Consider the following 13,197-nt stretch of genomic DNA (forward strand, 5'->3'; position numbering starts at 1 on the left):
GAGATATCGAGGGATACGCCTACGATGAAGTAAGACCAGTAGATACAATTTTTTGATGAAAACCATGAATTGAAAATTGATTGGATCACATGATTTCACATCATTATTCATCAATAGTTAATACTCCCCCGTGTCTCTGTTCCTTAGCGCTGACGGCTCGCCCGAAGAGAACAACCGCCCACGTTAACTTCCAGCCCCACATTTCTAAGTCCACACACATGCACATATCACATAAGCACTCCTTTAGCAGCATTCATACTCTCACTCTCTCTCCTCCTCCTATTACCATCCTTTATATATACACTCCATCTTCTCCATCTCTCCCTCCTCCTCCCACACCGATCATCATCCTCCTCCTCCTCCTCCGACGATCTCTCTCCTATCATCTCGCTTCTCAAAATCACTTTCTTTATCTATGATGACCTCGTCGAATGATCATCTTTTTCATAACCTACCACCACGGCCAATTACAACAGACAGAACATGGAGTAATGCCCATATTGTTCCTGCTCCTAATTGCCCACGTTGTGCTTCGTCCAACACAAAATTTTGTTATTATAACAATTACAGTTTATCTCAACCAAGGTACTTCTGTAAGGGGTGCCGGAGATACTGGACTAAGGGCGGGTCCCTTAGGAATGTTCCTGTTGGTGGTGGATGTCGTAAGAGCCGTCGATCAAGGGCTTCCAGGGGATTTTCTAGTACTGCATCGGGTCCTCACTCGGATGATCACTTGTCACCCAACTCGTCGTCAACTGGTTCCGAGTCTGGCTGTCCTGACATTGACATGGCAGCAGTTTTCGCCAAGTTCTTGAACCCTGGGCAAGGCAATGTCAATGAAGAAATGAATGAGGCAACAACACACACATCTTCTGATGTTTCTCATGGTTCTCCAATATCCAGCTCTTGTGGGCTGGAAAATAATTTCGAGTATCAGAAGTTAGCCGATGATACTTTCGATCTTGTACCATCTGATCATCACCCACATCTTCAAACAGAAGAGGTGAATCAAGGTTTCATTAGCCCTGATTTGACCTCTTTCGATGATCTCATAGAAGATGTTTTCTGGTCAGAAGACACTAATTTTTCTGGCTTCACATGGCAGCCGGTAGCGCAGATACAGGAATTCGATTCACCGATTCCACCAGCTGATGAATCACAGAATTCAACAAATCTGTTCTCCAGTGATAACTGGAGTTACTTCGATAGCACAGGATTTGAAGCATTTTCTGGGCCTTGACAATCCATGAAGATGGAAAATTTTAACATCAGAATTCAGCTCCTGCTGCTTGAAGCCTCAAGGCTTCAGAAGTATATAAAGTTGACGATACTTTCTCTAAGCTAAGCCATTAACAATTTTTTTCCTAAGCTACAGGAGATCTTCCCCCTCTTGTAATCCTGTAAGCATTATTTGGTATATAGAATAACTATACTATGAAAATCAAAAGTCAACATACTCATAATCAGAAGATACAGCTTGTCAGAGTTTATTATCTTCCAACATTTCTGATTGGCATGATAATTGATACCATTTATTTTGCTACATAAGGTACTGTCAATAGTAATTCTAAGCTTTGTCTCGAGATTTTTTCTTTACCCTTTCTTCTTTTTTACAATATATGCCAAAATGTGTAACTAATTCCTACAATATCGAAACCACTCAGTTAGTTGCACATAGATCTCTATAGTTATGACTAAACAGACTAATTCACAAATGGCAAGTAGTTGGTACTCAAGACGTATGATCAATTTTCTAATGCATCACTGTCTGTTATGACTCCCTGTAGACCAAAATACTAAACAGACTATTATGTCCAATGTATATATTTATCTAGAATATCCACAAAATCCCTGACAACAGCAGAATATACAGTATACCATTTTTGGCTCATAGAGCTCACATAGACCATTAAGACCAATGTTTAGTAATACGTGAGTACGTGAGTGGATTTTCAAGAAGTTAGTAACATGAACTAACATGTAACTGAAAATAGTAGGCATCAGCTTCTTCTCCCAAATAATATCTTAAATACCTGCACTACATATAGTCATATAGTCAATACACTTTTCTTGTATGGTTGAGAACACATGTGAAGAACATGCATGACGGTGCCAATATCATTAAATCAGAGTGACGAAGTCATTTAGCTAACATCTTTACAGTTATGGCCATTGAGTCAGTATCATACAGCTAACATCATAATGTTTCTCCCACAGGTCATACATCATCTCGACAAACCCCATGTGTAACATCAATTTTGCATACTCCTGCTGACTGTCTTCATATGGAAGATAGAAATAAAGCAATACTGGTCACTCATCAAAAACTTATCAGAGCAACAAATCCCACATTTCCAGTTTCGGGGAAGTTTCTTGTGATCTTGCCATTTCCCATATAGTTTCTAAATGCATCCTCCGACGACCACAACCAAGAGAGTCTTAGCAATTAGTTCAGTAGCTTCTACCTTGTTAGATTTGATTTTTTTTTTTTTTTACATCAACCTTGTTAGGTTCTTTTTTTTTTTGGTAACTAAGAATTGGATTATTAACACACACCCATACAACCTATCACTTTATAAGCAAAAGCTTCAACAATCATACTCTATATAGCCATTGAATGTCAATGACCTTAATTTTTTTTTTAGGCATTCTAGACTTTACTCTATGCTTCACTATGTATTGAACTTCCTGTATAACCTTCCTAATACACTGAACTTGCAGATTCCATAGAGCATTGTTGCGTTCCTGCCATATTTTGTACATCACAGCAAGCAAGCTAGATATCATCACTTATTTCCTAAATTTACTTCCCTTACGCCTCCTTTGTATCCAAGCAATGAGCTGGGTATAATTTATCAAATTGACCTCAATGCCATGCTTTGATCTGCATTAAGGACTTGTTCTCTTCGGCATAAAATAGCTGAACTGAACTGAACTGAATTGAACTGAAATGAATAGTGATATGTGAGAGTAAAAGTATTGTCTAGAGCTGAACTGAATTGAATTGAACTGAACTGAACTGAATTGAACTTAACTGAATTGAATTGAATTGAACTGAAAATAAGTCGGAGAGAACAGGTCCTAAGCATTGCTTAGTGTACGAACATTCAAAGGGTAAACGTTCACAGGTTTCTATGGTACTCTCACAAATCAAACATTGATCTGTGTTAATGATTCCAATTTGCTGAAGTCTGTCTCTAGTTTGCAACCTCTTAAGAATTGTTCACCATCCAATGAAGATTTTGTTTCGGTTTGAAACAGTTAGCGTCCTCGCAAGAGTCCGCCAAGTCTCGAGAGCTCACGTCCTTGCTAGAAAACTGCACAGGATGCAAACGTAAACTACCCTCGGGGTGGTTTTGAGGAAACCCCCTCCGACGCTCAAGTCAGATGTTTGGACCACTAGGATGTAGAGAGAGAAACAAGAGAGAGAGAGATATATGCTATTTTTAGTGTGTAAGAGAATGTACCTGCAGAATAGTACCATTGGGGTATTTATAGAAGTACTATTCCTCTGACGGGCGTATAATCCTTTGACACGTGTAGGGCTATGACGCATTTGACAGGTGGGAAGATTCCCTTTATTTTGCCTTGTTAGGCGTCCGCCAACACTGTCGGTCCTAGAGGACGAACTGGCTCGAGCGATGCTTTAAATGGTTTTATCGCTCTCGCGTCCATCACCTTATTCGCGGCCATAGATGAGAAGGCCGCTAACGAACTTGGGTTATACCCATACAACTAGCCCCCCAGCATCTTTTGGGGTCGCGACCACTGAAGATGTTATCGGATGGACGCGGGCATTTCTGCGACGATATTTTTATATTTCTTTTTATCTTGATTCTTTGTCTTTTCTTAATGGGGTAGGTTTGTGAAGTGCCACGTGTCATCGTAGGGAGTTGAAGAATTTTGAAAAGTTAATGATTGCCTTTTCCGAAAATCCTGCCTAAATGCTTTATTAGGTTTTAGTGTAGTCTTGACACTTGGCACGCATCTGAGAGGAAGTTGAAGAGTTTACTTAATCTTGGCCACCCATCCTGGTATAAAGGCAAAAGGCGGTTTTTTCTTCTGACTTTTTATCTCATTTTTCAAAGAACTCTCTCCTTCCTTTCCTTTACTCTCTGACAAGAACCTCCATAGCCGATACTTACACTGCTCCAAAGCTTGCTTTTTAGTGCTCCATTGCCACCAAAAAGTTCGTCATTTTCTTAGTTTTCTTCTTCCGGTTCCGGTGATACTGAGGATTTCGTTTTTTCTTGACTTGCATTTTCTGGGTTTTACCTCGCTCTGGTTTTCGTGATTTTTCGGTGGTTTTCCGGTCCAAGGTCTCATCTTTTGGTGTTGCTTTTGCTGTTTCGGAGTTTTACCTGTCTTTTCGGCAAGTTTCGCTCTTTGTTTTCTGGTTTTTTTTGCGGCGACCTTACATTTCCAGGTAACTCTACCCTTTCTCTCTTCCTTTCTTTAAGTCTTTTTTTTCGTGTTTCGTTGCCATGTCGGACCAATCTGATAGCCAAAATGCCCCTGATGAGGTTTTTATGACTGAAAGCGATCCCTCTTCCCCCTCTGTTGCCCAAACTTCTGAGCCTGATCTTAGCCCTGTGGGGAGAACTAGGCTATTAGCGGACATACCCCCTACAACTGATAGAGAGAGAGAGAGTTGAGATCTAAATTCCTTAACGACCCCTCTACTCCTGAGGAACACAACTTGACTTTAAGGTATCTAACCGCTAGCCAAAGTGGCGACAAGCAGACGCTTAGGGAACTTAGACATCAAATTTTAGCTAGGCGCACCCGTAGGCATCCGCCTTCAGATGCCGTCCCTGGTCTTGACGTTCTTCCTCTTAGGGAACATGCTTGGTTAGACAGTTTAGCGGACGCGGGGGTTAGAGTATCGTCCAACTTTTACGACCGTTTGCAGGAGTATGCGACTCCTAATCCCCCTATTATTGATTTAGGTGACGACAGTGATTCACCTGCTATGGCCCAAGAGGATAATGCTGAGGTTGTTTACCAGCGTCGTACTGGGGTGGCGGCTTCTAAGGCCCCTATGGTTGAAGAAAATTCTCAGTCTGGCCAAGAGGAGGCTGATGAGGTTGGGCCGGGAACGAATGCTCTTTGGCTTCCTAAGGACGCCTGCAATGGTCCCCTTACAGTAGTTATAGACGAGCAATGGCGCCGGGATGCTTTGGAGTTGCATTATCCCCGGGTGGCCCGAGACTTATACCATATGCCGACCCCTTACCGATTGATCGTACCGTCAGAAGGATCCATTATAACGGATTGTCCTCCCGGTCACGTAGCCGTCTACACCCATCATTTTGAGTTTGGTCTTCGCTTTCCCCTGGATTCTTTTGTGGTGGAGATCCTGAATGCTTTCAACGTTTGCCTGGCCCAACTGACTCCTCTGGCCATTCGCAACCTTATTGCGTACATCTGGGTGGTACGCTTTCTTGATTTTCCCCAGACCGTCAACCTATTTCGCCATCTCCATTGGTTGAAGAAGAATGGGTCCTCCCGTTTGGCTGGATGGTGGTCTCTTATGACGGCTGACAAGAAGATGACGGTCCAACCTAAGATGACCAGTTTGAAAGGCTGGCAGGACGCTTTCTTCTGGGTGCAGGTGCCGGATGATTATCCCGTACGCCGTCATTTTACAGAACCTGCTCCTCACATGTAGCAACTAGCTCTGAAGCCGTTAACTGACGAAGAGTTAGCGGCCTATGATTACTTTGCTTCTGCCGACTATGATACCACTTTTGATGACGGGAAAGTTGTTAGGACCAAGGAGCCTTCCATCTGGCTCCCCCATACCAAGTACATCTTAGGGGATAGGCCCTTGTCGGCTCTCCTACTTTCTCCTGCTTATGAAAATGGTAAGTAGTGTTGTCGGATTGGTCCGTCTGATGGCGGTGGTATACATATGGTTGTACATTTTTTTTTTTTTAAATCGTTTTGGCTCATTTGTTTTGCAGGTCTTGATCATCTTGATCTTGGCATTCTCGGCGTCGACAGCGATTTTCGGCCGCTAACACATCTGCCTGGTCCTCCTCCTTTGGATTACTTGACAATGCATAGCTCTACCAATGGCCGCAGGGGAGGGAACCGTCATGGGCCCCAAACTGTCCGAAGAAGGGGTCGCGGTCCTTCCGCCAGCACTCGCGTCCCAATAGTCGCATCCACTTCGGCTGCTAACTCTCCTACTGCTCCTCCTAGGCCATCCATCACCAGGACCGTCACTAGGGGCGGTTCAGTGAGTAGGAGACGCTCTCGGGAGCAGGCTGTCGAAGATTCTGCTGCCAACAAAAGGCAGGCGGTAGAGGGCCCTGGCACCTCTACTGTGAACGAGGTGCTGGTAGAGGACTTGGATCCTTCAACTGAGGAGGTTCAAGTGGAGGGTGCCGCTGTTGTTGGCGTCGGCACGGCTGGCGGTGGTTCTCTGGTATCCCAGACCACTTCTTCTATCAAGGAGAAGTTGAGGGAGCTGATTGCCACTCCTAGCTTCCTCTCCAACCTTTCTCCTGGGATATTCTATAGGTTCCGGGAATGGATTGAGAAGAAGGAAGTGCCGTTAAGCGACACGGTGGCGGCCGCTTTCGCTCCTCAGACTGTGACTCCTGGCAAGATCTACCAGCCGAACTGGGACGTCAGGGAGGATGAGTCCTTGTACTCTGACATCCCGGAGAACGGTGGCATCCTTGCCTACCGTATTCTCAAGGGTATGCAGCTGCCCTTGGACCGTCCTTCAGGCTCTCTGAAGACTCCTGCTGCTAGGCTGGCTCATGACCAGCTAGTGGTAAGACTTAACTCTTCTTCTCTTCCCTCTCTTCCCTCTTTTTTTTTTTTTTTTTTTTTTTGTGTTTTAACCTCTTTTGCTTACTTTCGTAGGCCAACAATGCTGCTATTGAGCTGATAGAGCAGTATTTGGAGTATCAAAGGTTGGCGGATTCTTACAAGGCCTCATTGGAGACTTGCCAAGACTTACTCCAGGAAGCTGAGAAGAAGGTGGCGCCTCTGGAGGATGAAGTGGCGACCATGAGGGACAGGGCGGCACTCCTGGAGGAGACTGAGGAAAACGTCAAGGCCCTGACTAAGGCTGTGGAGGCTGCCAATTCTGAGAAGGACATTGCCGTCCTTGAGGCTTCTGCAGCTGAGGCCCGGGGTGCCGCCAAGGCTGTTGCGGACTTCAAAGCCTCTGATGAGTACGTGGCAGAGCTTCACAAAAGGTACGATGGCGGCTGGGCGGCGGCTATGAGGTGTGTCTGCAAGAGCGTCCCAGGTTTTGACTGGAACGTTATTGAAGACGATCATGCTGCCGGCCAGTATCTGTCGCCTTTCGAGGGGGATCCAAACTTTGCTGACGAAGATGCTATCGCAGATGTGGACCCTCGAGTGTAACGCCCCGACAAATTTACATAACCTTAATCGTCAGCGGAAGCATAACCTAATCATGTGGGTCATGGCCCACAAATAAAAATAATAGCCTAAAATTGAAAATTCACTATACAAATACTCATCGTATAATAATACTTGTTTCCATCATACAAAATATCCTAAAACCTCATAGAATCATACATAATCTCCATAATGCAGTTATCAGTGATCCACAACTGTTCTTCCATACCTAAAACATAAAACAAAACGTCGTGAGCCGAGGCTCAGTAACATACTACTCTAACATCGTAAATTCATTTCACATCATTTTGGTTAAAAACAGGGAGGAGAGAATAAGTAAAACATTTCACAAACATATCATATCATGTTACATTATCTTCTTTATCATGTTCATCATCATATATATTTTCTTTGGTAACTTGGCTAGTACAACGGAAGGGACGTCTCCCCAAAACATCATAACATCATAAACGGAAGGCAGCCACCCGAGGACAAAAGCCCTCACTAAACGGAAGGTGGCGTTATTTGCCCAAATTGCGCGGTGCCACCCGAGGACAATAGCCCTCACTAAACGGAAGGTGGTTAACCGGCCGGAAGGTACGTGCACGACCCGGGATAACAGAATACTTGCCAAGAACCGTCTTTCACTTGAATTTATCATGTTTCATTCTTTTAAGCATATCATCATCATCGTGAATAATTATATTCTTCATTTCATCATAACATCATCATCATCATTTATAGCATCATATCATCATAACCATCATAAAACATTTCATTTCCCGCAATCCATATATAAAACATAATATTAATCATGATCATAAAACATACTTGAAGGGGAATGCGGGTGTTAGCAGTAGACGTTACCTGAATTCCTGCTTACCAACCATGATAGCCGGGGGAGGCTTGTAATATCCTTTATCTTCTTTAATCTATTCAAGAATAATTTTATTAAGAACGTTTCGTATTATTTAGCTTTTAAGCTAAATATTAGTTAGCGCTTATTAAGGTCATAGCGTCATTATAACGTCGTAAAGGTCTCCTTAAAGGTCATTATTTCTTAATCGTTAATAACTTTTTAATTAAGGTGACTCTTTAACAACTAATTATGAAATAACTCATTTAGCTATATTTTTAGAAATTATAAAATTAAAGTTATATTATACATATTATAAACCTTTCGAAAACATAACATTATTCTAGTTCATAGTTAATAACTAATTAGTCGTCCATTAATAAATTAATTAAGTTAAGCTATGCTAGAACAATTAACATTATTTAATATTATTTAGTCATTTAAAACTAACAAGTCAAGTAACTAATTATTATAAGTGAACTTAAGGATTAGTGAAATCCTCATAACTTAAACTCAACATAACAACAAGCTTAATGAATTATTTTTAAACAACTCAACTAGTTTAGAAATCATGAATTATAACCCAATAATAGATTTTAGTAGATAAGTTAGGTGGTTTAGTGAAACTAACTAAATCAGTCCACTAAAGCTCAATACTAAAGTAACAAGATTAACTTAAATGACTCAGCTAAGTAAATTAGATTATAAGCCCAACATTATACTTAACTTAATAATTAAACTTAATAAATTACTAAATCAGTTTTAGTTTAACTCAATTAGTCCATCTAATACTAAATAGCTTAGCTAATACAGTTAAAAGTTAGATTTGAGCCCAATTAGTGAACATGCAACACTTAAATTGAATTGGTTTGGCTAATGTAAGTCAATTTCCTTTAGGCCCAATTTAACTAATTAACACTAGGTAGTAATTTGGGCTTGCATTAACATAAAACTTGAAATCAGTTTATAAGAGGGAGAAAAAAAGAGGTGGTATTATACCTCTGTTTTCTCTTGGAGCAGGGACGACACCTCGAAAATGAGGAACGGACGCCGGCGAGCAGCGCAGGCGACAGCACGGAAAGTCGGCGGCGGCCCTCGAAGCTCCGTCGGCGGCGAAAAACTCGAGCAGCAGCAGCGCGCGAAGAGAAGCGGCGAGAGAGAGTGCGCGAGGAGGAGAGAGAGAACGAAGCTGCTGGCGCGGCGGAGCTCCGGCGACTGACGCGCGAGATGGGGGCGCGACTGAGTCGTTGCGCGAGGCCGGCGTCGCACGACCGGTGGTCGGTTGGGGGGGAAACCAAAACAGAGGAGAGAGAGTAAAAATTTGGGGGTTTCTTTTTGGATTTCTTTTTGTTACAATTTTCCGGCGATTATAGACGGAATTTCTGATTAGAGGGAGATGAGATGATGTAGGTTGTTGTTGGTGTGTTCTTAGTGTTGTATTCATGACTATTTATAGGAAAGTTTGGAGTTAAAAAATCAGTGGTTGGGAGGAAGATGGTGAAATAATTAATCTGATTTTGTTAACTTGAGGAAGCTATGGTGAGGATTGGTGACAGATTTGACTGAATAAGAAGAAGAAAGTGAAGGCATGGGTGCCAAATGGACATGGTAGAGTGAGGAAGAAGGTGCCATTAATGGGGGATTTGACCATAGCTTTGTTTTCTCTTTTCCTTTTTCCCTTTTTGTTTCCCAACCAAAAATCAGAATTTCCACACTATCACTTATCAATGTGACTTAGTAAAATCTTGGGTGAAATGTTGACATTTTGTACTTTAAGTGAATTATCAACTATATTAGCCTTCTTGTTTAACTCATGAAATTGTAAATTATAAATTATCGTCATAACTTAAGTTGGTAAATTTTTATGTTGAAATTCTATAATCATTTCATTATACGTTGCTTAATTAGTGGAACGAATAAAATATGTTCTAACTATATTATATTAATTATTTACTTAAATATGTTTAAGATTTTTAGGATATTACATCCTTACCCCCTTAGAAAAAGTTTCGTCCTCGAAACTTGCGATTTAGTCAGTCGATAAAAAAACAAGCTAAATTTATTTAACAGGACCAAGATCTCAAGCCTTCATGGCTTCGTTAGATATTCAGCCTCCATTCCGCCATCATCTTTTGTATCTCTACTTCAATTCGACTCGCGAAATCGAGGAGCAAAGAAAACAAAAAGGGCAAACTTGTTGGCAATGAATTCCAACTAGCTCATTTGATGAGACCTCGTTTGAAATTCTTTTGGTTTCTCAAATTATCAAGATACATACTTTGAGTAACTACATATCATTAAAAAAAAAAGCATGATACTACGTACGCATTAAGAGGTAACTAACACTGATAGTCACATGCACCACATCTTTACATAAACAAATTCATATTTTACACGCAAAAGCGCAAATGCTCAAACGACTTGGTTCATCTATACCCAACTTTTAGCCAACCCATTAAACCTATTTAAAACCTTTACGTTACAATATGGAGATCATAGTTTTCCTGAATCTAACCTCAAACTTTCTCATTACAACTTTACTTTCCATAATATGTGTTGAATCCTTGTGAATTTAAATATCCATGACACAATTTCATACTACGCCCGCCAGTTTTACTTAGAAAGCTTAAACACGAATGTTAATCATGCCCCTTAATATATCAACCCATTCTTTTCTTACTCATTATCATTTGACGATTCTCATCCTGCTTGGTATATAATATGCGCTCTCCTATCAATTCTACAATATAAGCTTCACGAGGCATTCATAAGCATCACATTTTGGTTCCTCTCTCTATAATAACAGTATCATCTAATAAGGTATTCACTAAAGATCCCTAAACCCAATATTTGTGCATTCCCAAATTTCCAATCATCACATTATCATACCAAATCAATATCATTATCATAGCCCCAACGTTAAGCACTTACTAATCTGACAATGTCATAACGTACCCCTTATCAACTTCCTAACCTAGCTAACATCAATACTCAATATCTTAATTATTCAAGGCTTCACCGATCCAAATAATATTTACTTCTCATCACAATTTCAATTTCCTCTACATTTTTCCATTATCCTCTTTTATTGGTAATTCGATCACTTGAATTCATTCCTAGATCATCTCAATAACATACACGAAGAAACCATTTATCTAACAACAATTCAAACTTAGAAATTCTTTTGTCCCAAATCTTGGTACAATTAAAAAGTCAAGCACTTATGCACATTAATTTTCGTCTCGACATCAACGCTTACTTCTTAACTGTATTCCATATGGCTATTACATCTCCAAGTAGCAAATTCCTATTCCTTCAAGACATTGATTCGTCTAACTCTTCAATTACTTAGTCATAATTTATTTTTCACTACAATCCCATAACATCCCAAAAAGTGGTTCGCATCACATTAGGAAGTGCTTCAACCATTAAAACTAAAATCCTTAATAACTGAAGTAATGGTAATTGCTTTCTAATTCCTCGAGTAGAATTTCTAAATCCCTTCAAAATTTTCGAATCTCCAAAATCGTCATATGAACTCCTATAAAGTAAAATTCAGTCTCAACTTATAACCATCAGGATTTCATATAGCTTAGCCTTTTTATCATCTCACAAATAATATAACCCTACTCATCATAGCATATCTAAATATTATTTCATGTATTACCTCGAGCGTCAAATATTACTACTCATACCTCAAAAGATCGTTCACCTTAGTCCTTATGACTCATATAACCATCATTTTATCCTAAAGTTATTCAACATCAAACTTTGCAGATAATTCATGCCAAGTTTAAATCGCAAAATTTTCCATTTAACATTTTACACTCTAGTAACCCCAAAGCTTTACGTTTATTCTAATTTTCCGATAATACTTCAAAGGATCATAATTAAGTTCAAATCCTCACTTCTTTAAGATTCTAATAACCCAAATAATCCTCAACTCCTAATAACTCGTTCATGGAAGTAAACCTCATATTTTTCATCCATTGTCTTATATCTCATCTTATATCAACCCAAATGGTCATTTACTAACATCGAGTTTTCCTTAATATCTAATTTCCCAAAGGACCACTCCTAGGCGGTGCAAAGTCTATTACTCCGCACTTCCGGCTAGGTTTCGGCTCTGATACCACTCTATAACGCCCCGACAAATTTACATAACCTTAATCGTCAGCGGAAGCATAACCTAATCATGTGGGTTATGGCCCACAAATAAAAATAATAGCCTAAAATTGAAAATTCACTATACAAATACTCATCGTATAATAATACTTGTTTGTCCATCATACAAAATATCCTAAAACCTCATAGAATCATACATAATCTCCATAATGCAGTTTATCAGTGATCCACAACTGTTCTTCCATACCTAAAACATAAAACAAAACGTCGTGAGCCGAGGCTCAGTAACATACTACTCTAACATCGTAAATTCATTTCACATCATTTTGGTTAAAACAGGGAGGAGATAATAAGTAAAACATTTCACAAACATATCATATCATGTTACATTATCATCTTTATCATGTTCATCATCATATATATTTTACTTTGGTAACTTGGCTAGTACAACGGGAGGGACGTCTCCCCAAAACATCATAACATCATAAACGGAAGGCAACCACCCGAGGACAAAAGCCCTCACTAAACGGAAGGTGGCGTTATTTGCCCAAATTTGCGCGGTGCCACCCGAGGACAATAGCCCTCACTAAACGGAAGGTGGTTAACCGGCCGGAAGGTACGTGCACGACCCGGGATAACAGAATACTTGCCAAGAACCGTCTTTCACTTGAATTTATCATGTTTCATTACTTTTAAGCATATCATAATCATCGTGAATAATTATATTCATTCATTTCATCATAACATCATCATCATCATTTTATAGCATCATATCATCATAACCATCATAAAACATTTCATTTCCCGCAATCCATATATAAAACATAATA

At 40.2% G+C, this 13,197-nt stretch overlaps 1 protein-coding gene across 1 annotated transcript; it reads left to right on the plus strand.

Moving 5' to 3' along the window:
- The first annotated feature begins 225 nt into the window (after positions 1–225).
- Positions 226–1,531, plus strand: LOC104895340 (dof zinc finger protein DOF3.5). The gene has a single exon (XM_048643788.2). It carries the CDS (start codon positions 416–418, stop codon positions 1,238–1,240), a length of 825 nt encoding a protein of 274 aa, XP_048499745.1. The 5' UTR covers positions 226–415; the 3' UTR covers positions 1,241–1,531.
- Positions 1,532–13,197: the final 11,666 nt, after the last annotated feature.

This window comes from Beta vulgaris, chromosome 1 (genome assembly GCF_026745355.1).
Source record: "Beta vulgaris subsp. vulgaris cultivar EL10 chromosome 1, EL10.2, whole genome shotgun sequence".
NCBI lineage: Eukaryota > Viridiplantae > Streptophyta > Magnoliopsida > Caryophyllales > Amaranthaceae > Beta > Beta vulgaris.